The following is a 20,581-nucleotide window of genomic DNA, read 5'->3' as shown; positions in this document are numbered from 1 at the left end:
AAATCACCTCCAATAATAATTATTATTATTCCCATTTGTAAATGTGAAAACTGACATTCAAAAAGAGAAGACCTGGTCTGACGTTGGACACAGGTCTATAATCCCAGCTATTCAAATAGCTGAGGTAGAAAGATGGCAAATTCAAGGTCATCCAGGACAATTTAGACCTTGTCTCAAAATCTTTTAAAAGGGGTTGGGGGTGTAATTCAGTGTTAGCGTGATTGCCTAGCATGTGTGAAGTCCTGAATTCAATCCTCAATACCAAGAGGAAAGTATGGGACCGCGGCAGCGGGTACAGGTGGGCAGGACTAGAACCGAACTCTAGGTCTGATTCCACACCTGCCATTCACGTCTCTGGTCTCTGAGAAGTGCATCCAGTCCCCAGCCTGAGGAAGGGTCCTCTCTTCTCTGTAGTTCCATAGCCCCCAGCTTCTCTTTTGTCCCACCTTTGTCACCAGTGTACACGTCTGTCTCTACTGTTCCCTTCCCCCCTGCAACGTGAGCACCCAAAGGCAGATCCTGATCTCAGCCGCTGGGTCCCCAGCACCCAGCAGTATGTACAGATGCTCTGTGAAGTTTTCTGATAAATGGAAAGACAGAGGCGTTTGGTGTGGTTTAGGAGTTCAGGCCTAACATAATTTCGATATCCCTTACCCCAGACGAGACCTCTGCATCTGCAGCCAAAGGGAGGCACTGCCAAAATAAGAACATACTTCCCCACACGCCCTTTGCGAGTTCCGCACGTGCTCAGTTTCCCTGCCCACGTTCTAGCTGTCGGGCCGTACCAATCTCTGCAGGGGAGTTCAAGCGGCCAGGCTGAGGGAACAGCTGAAATAACCGGATGTAGCCCTTGGAACTAAGAAACCATCTCCCCTTCCCTCTTTCAGTCGGCTGAGTTCGCGTAGGGCAGACCTCGGCGCTGCCCTGGGTCCGCACCGCGCCGAGAACCAGGAGCTTCCCCCCCGCGCAAGGACATGGTGTGGGCCGCACAGTGGAACGGCCCGCCCCGCCCCCGCCCGCGTCGCGGCCCGCCCCGTTGTGAGGTTATAAAGTGCGCGCTCCGCGCTGCGAGCGCGGGGGCTGGCGCTTGGCTCTTGTTTCTCCTCCACCCAGCGCTACGCGCGCCGCCAGCCTCTGCTCGCGGTGCCGTAGCCACCTCCGCTGGGCTCAGTCCCGGGCTTCAGTGCTCTGTGCGAAGCCCTGGCCCCGGCGGCCGGGGCATGGGCCAGGGACGCGGGGTGAGGCGGCTTCCCGCAGGGCCGTGACCAGCCTTGACTTCAGCATGAAGACCCTCATTGCCGCCTACTCTGGGGTCCTGCGAGGTGAGCGTCGGACCAAAGCTGCTCGGAATGAGGGCGCCAATGGAGGATCTGCCCTGTCCACCAAGGGCTCTGGGAGATGGGGTGAGTATCTGTCACACCTGGAGGCTTTCATCCTGTGGGTATGCAACTGCAAGATTTTCAGGAAAGGGTTCTGAGGCAAACTGATGCGGAGGAATGGCCACTGGAAGTTGGGATCCCAGTTCCCATCTTTTATTTTGGGGATTTCCTTTTGAGGGTCTGGGATGAGGGAATAATCATCTTTACTTAGTCTGTTTACCCAGTCAGATCCACGTAGCTTGGCATCCTACTCAAGTCTGAGTTCATTCTATATCCTGGCACTCATCAATTTTTTGCGACATCTGTTGCATCACTTCCCATCTCCCATCTGATGAAGGTGACACCACCCACCTTTCTCAGTTATTAGGGATATTGGAGAACTACTCGCCAATCCCCAGTACTGTTCCTGCCCCCCCCCCCGCCCCCATGGTTCCCTCCCATCACCCTTCACCAGGTGGAGCAAGCTTTGGCAGCCAGAGACTAGATGGGACTGGGTGGCAAGGATTTTGTAATCCCTTGAAACAGCCGCTGGCTGGGGAACATGCCTGGCTGGGGAACATGCCTGATTGGGACAGGTGTGCCCCCACTGTCCTCTGCCTCACACCCATCTGCCAATCCGGGGGGTGGAGCCCACTCATCAGCAGTTCTGAACCTTGGGGTGTGTGTGTGTGTGTGTGTGTGTGTGTGTATGTGGTGGTGGTGGTGGGGTAACCCTGGGTGTCCTCCAGGGTGGAACTGAAGCCTTCAGTGAATTAGGGGTGAAATCAAATATCATAGCTTTTTGCATGAAAGGAAAAACATTCCTTCCACCCCCGCATTCCTTACCTATAGTTGAAGAAACTGAAGTGGGATGATACATGTTGCTTGAGATTTTTTTTTAACAGATGCCTTATTGGGGGAGGGGTGTTAAATACAAATCCTGGAGATCCTGGGAGGTCATCATGCTGTCCTGTTCTGCCAGTGTTTCATTCATGAAGCGTCTTTCCTCCTGAGTTTTTATTCTGCTTGCTGAACCTTTCCAACTTGGGATTTTTCTTTAGTAACCAACAATAGCCTGTTCTCACCTATATTATGAAACATGCCAATTATGGAAATCTAGAAAAATATAGACAAACAGGAAAAAATAAAAATTGCTGGTAAATCAGCTATTTAAAGATAGATTCCTATTATCATTTTAGTATATTTCTGTATAATTTTCTTTATACATATTATGCAGATTAAAGTTGAGAATACGCTATAGATATAGTTCTGAATCCTGTTTTTTTCTCTCTTAATAATATGTCATCAGTATGTGCTGCAATAATCAAAATCATTTCTAATATGCTAATGGTTGCAAGTTAGCCGCTGCTGGAGCTGTATCAGTTTTAACTGTCCTGTGCATTGGTGTTGTTCCTTGTTGATTATTGCTGTGGTTTTCTGCCCTACTTGGTTTGGGTGCTGCTCATTGCCCTTAAAGAGGATACTCAGCTGCTGTTACCATCCAGGGAGAAGCAGCCTGAGCTATCCTACGCACCAACCCACTAGCTTCTGTCAGCCTCTTCTCTCACTTAGAGTGTTTTGTTGTTGTTGTTGCTGTTGTTGTTTGCTATGCCCTTTGATGCCCTTACCAGGGGAAGGAAGGGACTTGCCCATGTTCCCACTTTTAAACTGTGTTTATCTCCATGTCATGAGATAGAGGTACTCTCTGTGGCAATCCTTCCTAGAGATCCCCTTCCTGGGCTCTGCTGTCCATGGGCTGTGAGCTGTGCCTTCCAGGAACCAGTGACCATAGCTCTTATGTTTTTGACCTAGAGTTACTCAGGAGAGTCTGTGCTCTAGCAGATGATTTTGATCAAGTCATTTAATATACCAGGAGCATTTCCCCATGAAAACATGACTTTACAAACTGGGTTCAAAGAATTACATCAAGGAATGTAGCAAGGGCTAATATGAAATGCAAACTAGTCAGTTTAGCTCTCTGGGATCTACTTTGGTGAAAGACTGGGTGGGGTAGGGGAAGGTGCTGAAGCAAATTTTGTACACTCTCGGCATCTTCACTAAACCTGCTTGCTACATCCTTGGTCCTTGAAGACACTCCCCAGTGGCCTAGTTTGCCTCTGCAGATAAGTTCCCACTGTTGTGGGTGGTGAACACCCTGTTGGTGGTGACTCCCTGTCAGCGGCAGTATTCAAGGAGAGACCATGGATTCTGTGAAGGGAAGTCCTATGATGGGTGAGAGATTTCAATAGATACCTTGGTGCCGGGTTTCTCTGTAGGAGCATGGCTGGGTTCAGGCATGTTGGAGAGGAGGTTCTGCATTGGTGTTTTTTAATCTCTGAAGGACTGTGCTGGACCAGGTGTGGAGGCTGCAGTGGTAGTTGCGTCTGTAACCTCTGTAATCTCTGTCCCTGGACTAGGGGTTCTTCAGAGAAGAGTCCTTGGATGCTTGCCTATATCCTTAGGGTTCAGCACAGGCCCCAGCACGAGATGGAGGTAGTAAAATTTTGAGCTGATTTATTCTGTGTGACTACAAAGAGTAAGGCCAGAAATTGGGTGGGACTTGGGGGACAGGTTTTGGTACAATAAAGGAATCCTTTCTAATAGCTGTTAATGACTTTGTGGGTTGGGGTTGTGGGGTTAGAGTTCCCCATCCCTGGGGTTATACAAGTGGGGGCCTAGTGGGGGGATGAAACTAAGCAGTTAGCTTATGGAACTGAGACTTAACTGGGGGGGGGTAACTGTGGAACTGAGACTTGGCAGTCACTTAATGCAATCCAAGTCATAGAATGAGAACATCACTCATGTCCTATCTCCTTCAATTCTTTGTAACTGAATGACGCTAGCCATAACCTGGAATATAGATCTGAGTTCTAGCCTGGCTTTGATACTCCTGGATGAGTGCCTTTTCTCTGGAGACCTTAGTGTTCCCATCTGCACTATAAGGGTTGGACCCTCCTCCCCTACATTGGGTTAGTTACTAAGGGCTCATCTGAGTTGGGAGAGGAGAAACAAGAGTAATAATTTATTAGTGGACTGGATGACTCAATGGCCAGTGTGGAAATCCTGCCCCCAAATTCAGCAGCAAGTACTTGAGTCAAAACTTAGATATCTGTTAGCACTGGATCTGGCCCAACCCTCATGGTACAATGGAAACATTGAGGTCCTCAGAGAGAAGGGACTTGTCCAGGGGTATGACACCTAAGATGTATCTCCCAGTCTGTGGCTAGCCTCCATAAATAAGAGAAGTGTGATGAGGCTGGGAAGGACTGAGTGCTGCGCATCATGGGCACTTAGCAGTGTACTGAACAAGTGAAGGTTGCTCCCAGTCTCCATGATGGGAATGGTGGCTCACCCCTTCTCAAGCTTTATGAGGAAGTGCCCCAAGCTTGCCTGGTGGATAGAGACACCAGCAGCCCCAGGGCTTCAGCTGCCAGGTTAACTGCTGGTTTACCTCCACTTTATACTTCCAACCTTCGAAATTCTTTTCTTCCTCCATTGTCTCACAACCTCCTGTGCACCATGCCATATGCCATGGTCATCTTCGTCTTTTTTTTTTTTTTTTTGGTACTGGGGGTTGAACCCAGGGGAACTTGACCACTGAGCCATATCCCCAGCCCTATTTCATATTTTATTTAGAGACAGGGTCTTACTGAGTTGCTTAGCACCTCACATTTGCTGAGGCTGGCTTTGAACTCACCTTCCTCCTGTCTCAGCCTCCTAAGCCGCTGAGATTACAGGTGTGCGCCACTGTACCTGGCACCATAGTCTTCTTGATCCTCCAGCATTGCCCCCAGTTCAGTCCTATCACAGGGCCTTTGCATGCCTTCCTGCCTAGATCTTTGCATTGCTCACCTTGGAACATTTGGTCTCCTCTCAGGTCTTCCCTGGTCATCTTGCCTGGAAGCCACCCCAGTTGCCACATCTTGTACCTCTATAGCCCTTATAATTACTTAAATTCTCCCATATGCTTATCTATTTAGGTAGTTGTCTCTGTCTTAAGAATGTCATCCCCAGGCTGGGCACAGTGGCTCTGGAGATGAAGGCAGAAAGATCACGAGTTCAAAGCCAGCCTCAGCAATTTAACAAGGCACTAAGCAACTCAGTGAGACCCTGCCTCTAATAAAATACAAAATAGGGCTAGAGATTGGCTCAGTGATTGAGTGCCCCTGAGTTCAATCCCTAGTACCCCCCCCATAAGAAAAAAAATAGAATGTCAGCCCCTTGGGAGCAGAGACCTTGTCTGTCTTTCTCAGAATTGTGTCCCTATCAGTGCTGGCAGGTAGTAGGTGCTCAATAAATATTTGTTGAATGAATGAATTGTTAGTGGGACTTCCCTGTTCCTCTTGGCAGTAAGCCCTGCTCTTAGCTTTGGTGTGATTCCTTAACTCTTTCTCAGGCCTCTATACTTGTCTCTGCTAGGTGATGGGGCTGCAGCTGTTCCCTGTCCTGGAGACACCCACAACCTGTCCAGAAGCTAGCCCCTGGGGCTGAGTGCCAAGTGGGTGGAGCCAACTCCTTTATGACTTCCAGAAGTCAGAAAGCCAGGATCCTAGCTCTGCCTTTCCCTGAGACATGGTTGGGTGGCTCACTTCCTCTCACTCCCCCATCTCAAAAACAGAATCAGAAATATCAGACTCTCGGGGCTGGGGTTGTGGCTCAGAGGTAGAGCACTCGCCTACCATGAGTGAGGCACTGGGTTCGATCCTCAGCACCACATAAAAATTAAATAAAGATATATAAAAAAAAGAAATATCAGACTCTCATTGGAAGGCACCTCTGAGAGTACTCCCCAGGCTGGTGGGGGCCTCCCTTGCATTCCTGGCCCTGTGTGGCCCGCTGTGTATAATTGTTCTTGGTCCTCCCTGTCCCAGAATATGAGGAAGTGAGTTAAGGTGAGTGGAAGGTGCCTTGTAAACTAGCTTGTGACACTCATGTGAATGAGTCCTTGTCATTTGTGCTGCGTGATATGCAAGTGGGGACTTGGGTATGGGTCCTTTGTTCACTGACTGAGCACCTCCTGTTTGTCAGTTAAGATCCCCACCTTTGAGGGAGTGAGACCAGGGGATCTATACAAGATGATGGCATATAGTGATTCAAGCAGTGACGGGAGGAATAGGGGCAACTGTGGAAGCCTGGAGGGGACAGTAAGGAAGCTAAATCACCCTGGGGTCAGGAAAGGCTTCCTGGAAGAAGTGACATTCATTCTGAATTTTGAAAGGTGCATAGCCCTTAGCAAGGCAAGCAAGAAAATTTGGGTGCAAAGAATAGCATTAAGTAGAGGCATGTGATTTGGGTGGGGGGGCAGTCTGACTGTAGGGCCTTCGAGTGTCCAGCCCGGGCTGAGGGCTAGATGTACTGAGAGACAGAGGCAAGGGGCACAGGATGCTGTGTCTGGGCCTGCAGTGGCTCACCTGCATTTACCAGGGAAGGAAGCCTTGAGAGCCTCGGGAGAGGAGCTTGTGTAATCAGAATGTCTTGGCCTCTAGCACTCCCAGGTACTCCTGGTGTGGAGCCACTGTTGGCTAAGTTGGGGATCAGGACTGAGTCGGGCCTAGGGTCTATGGAGTCCCTTCTCTGCCACGGAATTGCTCTGCACTCTCATCCTGCAGCCATGGCTTCCTGACTCTCTGTCTCCTGTATATAATGGATGATAAGAGTATCTTGCAAGTTATGGTGCAGAACCTGTGAACCCTTGAGGCCTATCAACAGAAGCAGAAAATGTGAACTCCGTGTGTGGGTGGTACTGGGAGTTGAACCCAGGGCCTCATGCATATCACTGAACTACATCCTCAGCCCCTTTTTTCTTTTTATTTTGAGACACAATCCCACTAAATTGCCTAGGCTGGCCTTGATCCTCCTGCTTCAGCTTCCCCAGGCACTAGGATTACAGGTGTGCACCATGATACTTGGCTGAACTCCTGTTGTCGTTAGAGGAATTAGAAGTCCTGAGCCTAGGCCAGAGCCTACCTCTGTGCCTGCTTCATTCACATGTGGCCTCACTCCCCATGGGTGCAGTGAGGAGGGCTGGGTGAGAGGAGCCCTGGAATTCCTTTCAGCTCTGCTGGAGAAATGTGAGCCATTCCTACCCCTGACTGCTCCAGGTTGACCTCTTCCTCATTCTTGGCCTCAGCTTCTCCTTGTGAAAATGGGGATTATGTCCTTCTTGGGGCCCAGGTGAGTGCCCCAGAAGAACCTGTCTCCCCACGCTTGCCATTTATTGTCATAAGGGACTATTCTGGGGACTCCTTGGTGATGCACACGCAAGCAGGTGGCGTTGCCATGGCAACCCCTCCCACTACGATATTTTTGAATGTGCTAGGTCAGAAGGTGGGGGTGGAGAAAGTGGGCTGTTTAGGGTCCTCAGCAGTCATGTCAAGGGTCCTGGTTGTAGCTTCAGGCTCTCAGGAACATGGCATCCTAAGAATCCCACTTTCTTGGCCTCACCTTCCCAGACTCTACTTCATGAAAACCAAATTTGTGAAGAACCATACCTTTGAAGTATCCTGAAATGGGGATCATAGTCCTGTTAGGAGGATCTTTTGTGAACAAACATTCATTAGTGGTTTCTAGCAGAGTAGAGAAGGCCCAAGTTGATAGGACCTCAGACTGCAACCCCAAGCTCCAAATGCAGGGTCTGGGGAAACAGAGACCTAGAGAGGGGAGGAGGCCGAAGAACTTAGAGCCTGATAGACACATAGGTCGGTCAGGACAGCCAGGCCAGGTTTGTCTTCCCAGCCCAGAAGGTATGGCTGGGGGTTGGCTCCCAGTCATTTGGCCTTCCGTTTGGGACGATGTCCCAGTGGGCCCTGTTTAAGGATACCTGATTTCTAAAAGAGAGGCCTCAAAGGAGACTATTATTCTTTCCAGAAAAGAACTCACCAGTGTGGTGGATCCTGGTGAATGGTGGCTAGCCTCCCTGTCTGAAGTTGGTGGAGGGAATGGGGCATTTGGCTGGCTCTCTTCCTGGCCTTCAGAATGGAGGACAGCACTCTGTGACATTCTCCCCTCTCCACTTTCTCAGCTAGACCCACACAATCTCTGTGTTCCAGCGTGATTGAACTTTTTGCACTCAATTCCTCAAAATTATGCTCCCTCTCCGGTTCCAGACATTGTCTGTCGGACTCCACTTCCTGGGGTCCTGACCCCTGCCTTCCTCTTGTCAGCATGGCATCTCACCCAAGATATTTGTTTCCCTGGGAAGGCACCTCTGAGAGTACTCCCCAGGCTGGTGGGGACCTCCCTTGCATTCCTGGCCCTGTGTGGCCCTCTGTGTATAATTGTTCATGGTCCTGTCTCCCCAGTCACATCTGGGGTGGGCAGTCCAGTAGCAGAACTCAGCCTTTAGCAAGTATCCAAGACGGGGGGGTAGGGTCTGGGAGCTCCCCGCCAGTGCAGTAAAGGGGACTTGGCACACGTTCATGAACATTAGCATCCAGGCTCTACCCTTTCCTCCTTTCCTCTGGAGCTGTCACTATGGCCCTGACTTTAACCCACCCCTCTGGCTAGAGTAAGCCTTTCCTTCTTGATTCCCCAGGATGCTCCCTTTGACCCTCTAGCATGGCACAGGTCAGTCAGCTGGGAAGTGGGCTTATCTCTCTTCTTGTCCGGGCCCTGTTCACTCATCAAAATCCCCTCAAACATTCAGTCATTCAGCAAACATTGACCAAATACCTTCTCTGTGTCTGACCCCATGCAAACACAGGGACCTAGGAGTATGAGACATGGTTCTTGCAAACACACACCATAATGAGAAAGGCGAGTATTGCAGAGAGGTGAGGGGGTGCGTTATGGGGGTTGGCCAGTGGGAGATAGAAAGCTTCCCAGAGAAACATTTTTCAGGCTGGTCATCAGGAGGTCAGTGACCCTCCAGAGCTGGCAGCTTCACTGTGTCTGATCTGGTCATCATCACACATGTGGACTTTTTGCTGAAATTGCCTCCCTGGGGGAGCCTGAAAGATAGCTCACTTCTGTCCTTGAAGAAGCCACATCTCTAGCATTTGGCTTGGCTTCCTGGACCTCCCTCGGGCTAAAATGGTATGCCAGGGGTCAGTATGCCTAATCTCTGCCCCCATGCAACTTATACCCAGCCCTTTGGAATAGTTTAAGGGATACTTCCTCATTCACCTACACCCCAGGCAGTACTTGGAACCAGATGGGCCCAGGTGTATTGTCCTTGGGCCAGGAGATGGAGCATGATGCTGCCCACTCAGAGAGGCCAAGAGCCTGTTCACACCTCTACTACCCCCTGGCTCTTTCTGTCTCTAACAGACCCATGGCCCTTTTCCATGAGTTATTTAAATTCCTCACAAGGATCCTGCATCACAAGGATCCCCCTCTCAAGGAGGGGAGGTAGTAGTTTTTAAGATTCCACAGCAGGAAGTGTCAGAGCCAGGGATTGAATCCTATCTATCAGTCACCAGCACCTCTTCTCCAAGGCAGGGCAGGTGTTGTCATACTCATTAGACAGGAGAGGACACTGAGACTCACTTGATAATTAACTAGCATTCACACAGATCTTTACTTTTTATGAAGCTCTTGCCTATCCATTTTCTCATTTAATTCCTTCAACAAACTGGCGAGGTAGGTATTAGCCCACTATTCAGATGAGGAAACTGAGGCTTACACAGGAAATGACTCATTGAGGTCACACTTCCTGAGCATCAGGGGCCAGGTCCTCCTAATTGCATCTTCTCCAGGCCAGCACATTCTGTCCCCAGATGCTGATAGTGGAGGTGGCAGAGGAAGCTGGGTGGGCTGTTCAGAGGCATGACCTGCCCACCTGCTTTCTGCTCGACAGTGCTTCCGCACTGTGCTCAGTGCCTCTCCATGGGCAGGGACCCTTTCCCCCTGGAGTTTGTTTCATGGCTCCAAATTATTTTTCTTCATGGCTCTCATCCCTGTCTGAAATTATGTCATACGTTTACATGTAGCTGGTTTATCCTTCCCTCAGACTCACTGTGTATCCCTAGTGCCCCACTCCAGGCTTTGGGTCTTATCTCTGCCCCCACCCGCCTTCCCCTGGAAGCTACCTCTGACTGCTCATTCTTACTTCTCCATTCTCAGTTTATTTTGGGCAAACAGAACCTTCCCTGTTTCTGGACTAGTGAACATCTGTATTCAGGCCCTTCATTAGAACTCCTTCTGAGTCTGGCAGTTCCTTCGGCCCACAGTCCCTTTCTCTTCCTCTCTGCCTCCCTGACCTTGTCTTTAGAGACATGGAGAGGCCTCCGGGCCTCCGGGGGGTGGGGGGGAGCCTCCCCTACTGTTCCACTCACCCTGCTGCCTCTTATGATGGATAGCTTTGTCACCTGCTCCTTTTGCTCATTATTTATATGCCTTTCTAGTAGATGGCAGAAGCCACCTAACAAACCCCAAATGTACCTTACACACAGTTTTCATTTGATCTCCCTAAAAATCTTGTAAGGTGGGGATTCTTGCCCTCACCCCTTTTAGAGATGAGAGAGGTTAGTGACATGCCTGAGGTCACAGAGCCAGGCAGGGGCTGAGCTGGCCCAGGTACCCAGATCTGGGGTGCTGGTATTCAGGCTCTGCCACCCTTAGGCAACTACGAGAGGAAGCCCATGAAGCTCTGCTTTCGTCAGCCCTGGGGTGCGGCTAGTCACTCTATTATCAGATGTTGGGCAAGGAGGTTCCAACATACCTGTTGCCACTGCCAGCCATGGGCTGGGTCCCGAGACTGTGGCTCTTTGGTCCCACTATTGCAGGAATCTATGGTTTTGCCCTCACAGCAGGAGATGATTTTTGGGGAGCATCTGGGTGGGGTTCACACTCCTTGCACAGCCAGTCTGCACAGGATTGTCCCCGTGAGACTTTGGGCATGGTGTGGGCAGAGCAGGCAGCCCTTCTTAGCCAGGGTATCTTCCTGAAGTCTGGGTGTGGACTGGTTTGTTATATAGGGATGTCCCTTAGTGACATGGCATCACAGAAATGGTGAGGGACTTGTGGCCCAAATACTTGCCTTGAGTCTTGGCTCCTGATACCCTGAACACAAGCAAGTGGCTTCACCTCACCTCAGTTTCCTTCTCTGTGAATTGGGGCTGCTGCTCCCTGCCTTGCCCACCTTCCTAGGTGGTGCTGTGGGATAGTGACACACCATTTCGTCCTGGGGGTAGGGGATGCTTTCTGCATGGTAAGAATGCTGCCTGGGGGCCTCTCGGCATCTCTATTCCCTCTTCCCTCCCCAAATGGTGGAACAAGTGAACTGTGTAAAATACAGGAATGTCTGTCTGAATTGGCCACAGGGAGTCTTCTTCCAGGACTAGTCAACTTGCTTTAGAGCTTATCATGTCTCTTCCCATGAAAAAAGGACATCTGTAGATAAGGGGTTGGATTCCCTTCCTGAGTAAGGAAACTGGGAGGCAAGAGAGGCTCTGGGGACCTCAGTGATGGGGCTGGCTTGGCCTCCTGGTGGGTAGCCCAGTCTGACTTGGACACATAGGCCTTTGCTGCCTTGGGACTCCTGGGCCTTTACACACAGTAAACCTCTCTGAGCTCTTTTTCTAGGCTGGCCCTGTGTGAGGCTCTGGGCACACATATGAGTCAGGTGCCCAGGAGAGTAGGCTTGGGCTGCAGTGAGACTGGTGCTGCGAGAGAGACAGAGAGAAGAGGTGTGTCAAGGGAGGCTGGGGTGGCAGGGGAGCAGATTGCAAGTGGGGACTTGGCTGGGTGCTGAGGCTCCCTGCTGCCCCACCCAGGAGTCAGGAGCAATCAGGTTGGTGTGAAGGTGGTGGCATCTGGTTGCAGCATTGGCATTCCTACCAGCTTCTGCTATAGCCAGGGCAGAGGAGGTGCTGACAGCTGGGTGGCAAGGGCTGACAGTGGGCTAGGGGTGCCCAAACTAACCTTCACTTCCTAGCTGCCCAGGTGATTATCCCAGGGCTGCTGTAAGGTGATGAGCTCTAAGCTCCAGGTACCTGGCCTAGAGCCCTTAGGAGGATGGACACCAGAGACCATGGAGTTCATCTCCTTGCTGCCATTTTATAGATTAGGAAGCCCAGAAAGGTGAAGTGACTTGGCCAGTCTGATACAGGAGTTGATGACAGAGTTGGGACTGGAATCCTGCCATTATACTTGCAGCTTAAGGTGCTACTGCTGGCCCATCTGTCTGGAGGGAAAAAGGGCATTCATGTCTGTTGTCTCCTCCCAGCCTCTCCCAGCTTCACTGTGAGAAGAAGAGAAAAGGAACTTGGGGATGGGGGCAGATAGGCCTGGATGTTGGGTCTGAATTGAGTCCAGCTCTACCACCTTCTGGCAGAGTGATTGACCTTAGCCACGTGTCACCATCAGAATGGGGGTAGTGATGCCAAACTCTCAGGAACCAGAGTGCCTGTGGAGGCTTCAAGGCTTTGGGGCCTCTTGGGCATGATACCTGTTGCTCAGCCCCACATAGAGGGAGCCCACAGGCCTGAGGGACAGCCAGACCAGAGAAATCCTCTTCCTCTCTCTCAGCTAACCTTTCTGAGTACCTGCTCTGGGCCAGGCCCTGGGAACCCAAATGTAGATCAGACCCAGGCCTGGTCCTCAGGCGGCTTCCAGTCTCATGTGAGAATCGACTTGAAATGGACAGTTAATACACGAGAAGGGGCTGTGGGAGCCCAGAGGGAGGGCTCTACTCGCTCTTATTCCTTCCTTGTGCTGGTATCTCCTGACTTCATCTGCAAACAGAAGATTGTACTGGGGTGGCAAGATGGTCCCAGACAGTTCCAGACTTGCATGGTCCAGAAGAAGGAGAGGTTTTTTTTCTCTCCCAAGGCTTCCTGTAGGATATAACTGCTTTCTTTCACTGTCAGGGAATCTCAGGTGAGGGGCCTTCCAAGCAGAGAAGTGACTTAGTATCTCTTAGCTTTTTGGGAGCTTCCACTGGGGCCTGGGTTCAGCATCACAGACAGGCCAGCCTTGGAGCTGGGCTCTGGCCCTCCAGGTGGGGCTGAGGGAGTGGGCCTGACCTGAGGAAGGTAGAGTTGCAGCCCTCCTGCAGCCTCCCTTTCCAGGTGGCCCACACTCTAGCTCCCATGGAAACTCTGCCTCTCCTTCCTAGACTGCGGTTCCACTTGGCTGGCAGAGTGAGCTGTGGGCCATGGTTTGGGCTGGATAAGGCAGGATGAGAACAGCCTGGGCTCTGCTTTGGCTGGATGTGGGACTTGTGTGAGCCCCTTAGGCACTTGGTTTCTATATGTATCAGGGATGAGGGTTAAGTGCTTGAACCTCATCAAAGTCCTAATAAACACAGAGCAGAAGAATTTTTAGATTTTCTCAGTTATTTCCACCGGGGACATGTCACCAATGAGGAGTTTTGGCACTCCCTCCCCAAGTGGGAGTGCTGCCACAACCATAGTTGGCTGGTCCTGACTCAGAGGTTGGGGGCGAGATAAGATGACTCCAGCACACCTATCTTTTTATATATATATATTTATTTAGTTGTAGATGAACATACAGTGTCTTTATGTATTTTTATGCGGTGCTGAGGATTGAAACCAGTGCCTTCACATGCAAGGCCAGCACTTTACCGCTGAGCTATAGCCTCAGCCCCAGTATACCTATTTTTTTTTGTTTATTTTTTAGTTGTAGCTGGACACAATACCTTTATTTAATTTATTTATATGTAGTGTTGAGGATCGAACCCAGGGCCTCCCATGTACTAGTGGAGCGCTCCACCACTGAGCCACAACCCCAGCCCTCAGTACACCTATCTTTAAGCACTCCTCAGACTGTTGGCCTGGGGGTCCATCTGTAGTCTGAAACAGATAGCTGTGAGAAGTTGTCTGATGCTGTGTTCCCTGTCACTTTTATTTTGGGCCCAGCAGAATGTGGTAGTCTCAGCTCTCTTCGCGTTTGCCCATTTTTAAATAAATTTTTTGTAGTTGTAGATGGACAGCATGACTTTATTTTATCTGTTCATTTTTATGTGGTGCTAAGGATCAAACCCAGTGTCTCACACATGCTAGGCAAGTGCTCTGCCACTGAGCCCCCTTTGCCCATTTTTAATCTACCTGTCTTTAGACTAAGGAACTTATAGTTGTATTTCTCAAATTTAATCACATGAGTGGAGGTCTTGTTAAAATGCAGATTTGACTCAGTAGATCCAGGCATTTCTGACCAGCTTTTCACGGGTGAGGCTGATACCACTGTTTCAGACCACGCCATGGGTAGGAATGTGCTGGAGGATCCTTTGCCTTCTCTCCAGTGAGGGCACCTAGCCTGGACCAGATGAAGCAGGGTCTCACCTCCCTTCATTCTGCCGCTCATAGCATGGCTCCTCATCACTGCATCCTGCCCAGCTCAGGAGGCAAAGCCCATTATGGCTGATGACATGGCCAGTCAGCCTTGGATCAGGGGTTCAGTCCTGGACTTGGGCCTCACTTCCTTCCCACATGTACTCACCCAGGCCTCCCTGCACATGTAGATCAGGGTGAAGGTCTAGAACCCTCAAGGATGTATTAATGTAACTAAGTCATCTGTCCAGGCCCCACTGTGGACAGGTCCAGCCAGAGTCCTTCACTCAGCTGCTGCTGCGGGAAAGGGGAGGTGCCTGAACAGCAGTGAAAGTCTTGGGTTCCAACTTTGTCACTTACTACTTGGGTATCCCTGGGCCAGCCAGTGCCTCTCTCTAGGCTCAGTCTCTATGAGGCTTTACTGGATGACCCTGTAGGGCCCTTGGGCTCTAGGATGGATTGTTGGGCAGGTCTAAGATAGAAAGGGCCTGTGGTGGTAGGACTTTGTAAAAGGGGGTGAAGGAGTCAAACTTCTTGGGCTCTGGGGACCAGTTTCTTATTTGCTTTTGTGACTTCACACACTGCCAGCTCTGCCTTAGTTATGTCTATGGAGCATTGGATGCTACTGAGCACCCAATATGTATGGTTCATATTGGGTGCTCAGTAGCATGGTCTTGCCTGGGCTCTTGTAGTGAGTGGAACAAAGTCCCCTCCCTCTGCTGCATCAGATAGATCAAGGGGACATGACTGATGTGTCCACCTTGAGGCCTGGCATTTCCCACCTGCCTCCTAAAAGTCAAAGCAGTTGTTTACTTTACTGAGGAAGGGTAAGTCTCTTTCTGAACCCTGTTATGACCTTGTTGCCCTACAGATTTTGTTGAAATGTGAAGGCTTGAGTGTAAGCCCCTAAATTCTCTTTCCTGGTTCCCAGCTTCAGGCCAGAGTGAAAGGTCATGAGACCCTCAAGGACAAGATCTTGACGGAGTCATCTGTGCTGGGCCTTGCACAGTGGATGGTGGGGAAGAATGTTCTGGCAGCACACAATAGGCGCTCAGTGAAGATGTGCTGAGCAAAGGGCAGGCAGTTGAGCTCAGCAGTGGAGGAGTGTGGGGTGGCCCCCTGCTTTAGTCTAGTGCTGAACAGAGTGGGCATGGGTCAGGGGCCTTGCCATGATCTTCTCCAGTGCTGTTTCTCCAGCAGCCTTCCCAGCTCCACTGCCCATAGACTGCTGAGTTCAGGTTATCATTGTAAGGGCATAATCACAGAGCATAATCTTGTCCTCACCTCTAGGTTGGGTGCTTGCTTGATAGTAAAGATCATTCCAGCCCTCTGTGTCCTCCAATTTGCTGAAGTTCTCTGACTAAGGGTCCTTCAGGGAAGCAAAGGCTCCTACCTGGCTCCCTTTGGGCCCCAAACTGAGATGAAGTTGACAGTGTAAATCTCTCTGCAGATGGTGGCGGTGTGGTGTTGGGGGTAGGAATAAGAGGCGCTACTCCTTGGAAAAGGGATATCAGTCCCTGGGATAAAGGGGGTAGGGCAGGGATTGGGGATGCTCAAAGTACACTTGGAGAAGAAAACATTGCAAATTGGATGTTGAACCTCTGTCCTTGGCCTCACAGACACAGATAGCGAAGATTAAATATTTGTGCTAGATCCAGATAAAGGATGACAGGAGTTTGGGACAGAGGGGAGGGAAGCTAACTGGCTGTTTTAGAGGACCTGGCCAAGACTTGGATCCAGAGCTAGCTTGGAAACCATTTCTATTGTGCATATATAGAAACGGGCACAGAGAGCATCTAAACACCTTGTTATAAAGCCATTTAGTGATAGGGCAAGAATCTGAACCCAGGTATGTCTGATTCTGTAGTCCATGTCCTCATGTCTAAGAAGGCACCCACCTGTGGGAGGCAGGTTGGTGTTGGGGCTCTGAGACTGGAGGGAAGGATGGCAGTAGGCTCATGTTTCCTCCTGCTGCAGGTACTGGTTCCAGCATCCTCTCCGCCCTCCAGGATCTCTTCTCCATCACCTGGCTCAATAGGTCCAAGGTAGAAAAGCAGCTTCAGGTCATCTCAGTACTACAGTGGGTCTTGTCCTTCCTCGTGCTGGGTAAGTGGGGCTCGTTGGATGGGCAGGCGGGGTTAGAAGCTTAGTGGGAACAGGTTCTTTCTCAGGATCACATGAGAAGACAATAGAGGGATCAGGACAAGAACCCAGATGATTGCCTATTTATTCTTCTACAAAGCTCTCCCACTTAGACTCTCTCTGTCTTAGTGGGTCAGGACTTGGCTTGTAGAACTTTGACCCACGCAGCATATAATGGGGATGGCCCCAAGCTGTAGGTTAACAATTGATCAAGCCCAATTCCAGCCCAGAAACCAGCCTATTGTGTCTTCTCAACACCCTTGTGTAGGTGGAGCGAGACCTGGTGGGATGGGCAGATCTACTTAAGCTGCTGCTAATTACTACCCTGAGCAGCCCTGCAGCTACCTCCCACTGGATCCCATACCTGCTGGCAGTGGCTCACAGCATATTGTGAAGGCTGCTGTGGCTGCCCCCTCTAGGCCTCCCTCCAAACCATAGAACCCTCTGATATTCTGATGAAGAATACAGACCTTTTCAGTGCTTTTAAATTTGTAGTACAAAGTACATTGACTTTCATAGGGAACCAATGATATTAAAATGCAAATGTGGGGCTGGGGCTGTGGTTCAGAGGTAGAGTGCTTGCCTAGCATGAGTGAGGCACTGGGTTCCATCCTCAGCACCACATAAAAATAAAATAAAGGTATTGTGTCCACCTACAACTAAAAACTAAATATTAAAAAAGTAAATGTATATTTAGAAACCTAATTAAACACAGTAACACATTTGTTGTTACATTAAGTTAAAAAAAAGATCTAGAAGCAGGTATAATAATTACTGTAATTCTGAAGTAGGATGAAAAGAAATGATTTTTCAAGAATCTGCAACTGCTGCACTATGATATGAAAATACCTTTGTTTACTGATGTCATGTCAGCAGGCACTGATACTTGTGTGGTTTGTTACATTTGTAAGTGAAAGATGCTAAATTTCCATTAAAGGTGAGTGAAAATTCAGATGTCATTTCTTCCCCCATCCAAGTCCATGGACACTTACTGTCTGCCGGGCTGTGTGTTCAATTTAAACATCATCACACTTCATTCCCAACCCTAAGGAAGCAGAGTTTTGGGGATGGGTTGAGGCCACTACATGGCAGGGCCAACTCTCAGGTCTCTTTGGTCCTAGAGTCCTTATTCTTCACCAGCCCTGCTGCTACCTCCCCTGCCACCAAACATCCACACACTGCCCTGCATTACAGGTCTCAGGTGCTAGGGTTTTTGCAACATGAGCTGCTTTGTGGCCACCAGGATGGTCAGGAGTGGGTGATGTGTGAAGGTGGCCCTGAGCCTCCCTGTGTGGAACAAGCAGGTCTTTCAGGCACATGGCTTATATCTCTTGGGCCCCAGTGGCATTGGTTCCTGTTGCACCCATGACCTAAGATGATGGGACAGAGGCTCTGAGAAAGGATGACCATCTGGTGTGTTTACTTCACTCTTTTGTTCAATAAACCTTCCTGTATTTGAGGCTAGGGCTGGACCTAGTTTCAGCTCTCAAGGTGCTCAGGGGCCAAGTGATGTCAGCTGGAGGGAATCTATTGAGAGAGGCGGATAATGATAAGAGAGTTGACCTATCTGTGAGATAGGGCTTTGGACACACTGGTGGGGAGTGGCCCCACTGAGAAAGAGACCAGCTGCAGTTTCTGGACTGCCCAATAGTTCTCTTCTCCATCTAGGTGACCTTACCCACAGAGTTGGGTATAGGGATACCCTCCTTCCCAGAGATACCAGCCCTCCAGGCAGTGGGGTCAAAGGCTCTCAGCCCCTTCCACCTTCTGCTCCTCAGGAGAGCTGGGGGTTGCTGGCAGCTTGGTCTCCAGACTGTTTACACCCTAGTCTGAACCATATAGGACTGGCCCAGTCCCACGTGGGGATCACTGAGCCTCTACAGAAGCTTGGATCCCTATGGATGTGGGAGCTAGAATAGATCCCTTTCCAGGCCCAAGATAAACTGCAAATCAGTCTTAACATAGACGTGGCTCTTTGCCCAGCTGCCTTAAGGATCCCACAGTTGCCTTTAACAGGTCTTATAGCCTGCAAAAGCTCCCTTAGACTCAGCTTCCCTAAGCAGGTCCTGAGAAACAGATGTCTGGTCACTAGTCACTGTCCCTCCCAAGGTAGTTGTACCCTGGGGAAAGGCTGGCTCAGGAGTGTAGAATGTGACCGGACTGGGGATGATAAGGGCCGCCATTTCCCCTAGGTTCACCATGGGTCTGCATCTAGCCATGTCCTCTCCCACATACACCCAGAGGAAGGTCAGTGTGGTAGGAAGAAGATGGTATGGAATTCTCAGGCCAGGAAGCTCAGTGTTCAGGAGGGAGTGGGCACACAGAGTTGGCCTCTCTCATACCTTTCCTATCAAGCATGAGTCCTACTGCCCCCTGGTCTTGTGTTGAGTGCCAGGGAACAAAGATCTGGCCCCTCCCTAATGCGGAGAGTTCAGAGATGAGAGAGTCCTGTGGGATGGTTTGGTATTGGAGAGCACTTCTGAAAGGGTTGAGGTCTAAGCTGGGCCTTGAAGGCTGAGGTTGGAAAGAGAGAAGCCCTGGTGAGGTTATCTAAGTGTGAACCAAGAGATAAACCAGGCTACCTATCAGCTTTCCTTCCCTCCAGTGCCAGCTCATTCAGACTTATGGCCAGCAGGTCCAGAACACAGTGACCAAATGGAAGCTGGCCCCCAGGGGAGTCTTCAAGTGTCCTGTTTTTTTTTTTTTTGTTTTTTTTTTAATGTAGTGCTAGGAATTGAACCCAGTGCCTCACGTGTGCTAGGCAAACGTTCTATCACTGAGCTACAACTCCAGGCCCTGTTGGATTTTTGATGAGAGGAAGGCTGACAGGGTCTGAGCTTTGGCCTGGGACTCCTTGTCTCTCTGTTGTGTTGGAAGGGGGACAGCCCTCCTCTTGGGGCAGGAGTCCCCTCTCTCAGGTTCCTTCAGTGACAGTCTGAAATTTCTCATTTTTGGTGAATTTCTAAAGCCTAGTGCAGACTATGAACTTTAGAATCAGACTTGAATTTGAATCCTGTCTCTGCCACTGTCCTGCCAGGTGACCTTGGGCAAGTTATCTTCCCCCTCAACCTTCAGTTTTTCCTCTCTAAAATGGGCTAGGGCTGGGAATATAACTCAGTTGGTAGACTGCTTGCCTAGAATGTACAAGACCCTAGTTTCAATCCCCAGCACCACAATGAATAAATAAGTAAAATTTTAAAATGGGGAAAATGTCACCTTAGTTCAGTGACTCAGTGGTTCAGTTCAAGACTTGAAAAGTTGAGAAAAGCACTTGGTAGATATTTCCTCCCTTTACCCATAATAACTTTGTTGGGCACTTGTGTATGCAGGACTTACAAGGAGGGACAATAAGAATAGCTTCAAGTCTCCTTCCTCTGATGCTACTTCCCAGAAAACATGGAACCCAGGTGCCTGTCAGTGCCAGGACAGCCTGTCAGAATCCGAGAGATGAGGCTCACGTCCTGTGTGCCGAGCATCCCTTTAGCCATTGCCAGGGGTAGGGTCTGTGGGCCTCCATGCTGTGGCTCTGTCTTTGCCTAGCTTAGTGCCACAGGAAACACTCCACCAGTGTCCAGAGGGGAGCCTGAGACCCAGCCAGGAGGACAGGGCCTGACCTGTGGCCATCTGCCCCCCACCAGGAGTGGCCTGCAGCGCCATCCTCATGTACACCTTCTGCACTGACTGCTGGCTCATAGCTGTGCTCTACTTCACCTGGCTGGCATTTGACTGGAACACACCCAAGAAAGGTAAGTGCCAGGTCTCCCACCCACTCCCTGGCCCTTGGAAGCCTGCCCCTCCTGCACCGCTGTGGTTCCTCACCACGGGCTCTGCCTTTTTCTACTTAATTCC

The 20,581-nt window shown here is 50.2% G+C and overlaps 1 protein-coding gene across 2 annotated transcripts in view; it reads left to right on the top strand.

Annotated features, from left to right (window-relative positions):
- The first annotated feature begins 1,065 nt into the window (after positions 1–1,065).
- The window catches only part of Dgat2 (diacylglycerol O-acyltransferase 2), a 30,287-nt gene continuing 10,771 nt past the window's right edge, over positions 1,066–20,581 (top strand). Inside the window, exons 1-3 of one of the 2 annotated variants that reach the window (XM_015477398.2) lie at positions 1,066–1,403; positions 16,568–16,696; positions 20,371–20,478. In XM_015477398.2, coding sequence (XP_015332884.1) covers positions 1,283–1,403; positions 16,568–16,696; positions 20,371–20,478 — 358 coding nt within the window. In that variant the 5' untranslated portion in view covers positions 1,066–1,282. The remainder of the gene's footprint in view (positions 1,404–16,567; positions 16,697–20,370; positions 20,479–20,581) is intronic. The other variant, XM_048788042.1, reaches the window with a different exon arrangement.

The sequence above is a fragment of the Marmota marmota genome, unplaced genomic scaffold (genome assembly GCF_001458135.2).
Source record: "Marmota marmota marmota unplaced genomic scaffold, marMar, whole genome shotgun sequence".
Classification (NCBI taxonomy): Eukaryota; Metazoa; Chordata; class Mammalia; order Rodentia; family Sciuridae; genus Marmota; species Marmota marmota.
The sequence above is the reverse complement of the archived record's forward strand: the minus strand, read 5'-3'. Positions and strand labels throughout refer to the sequence as shown.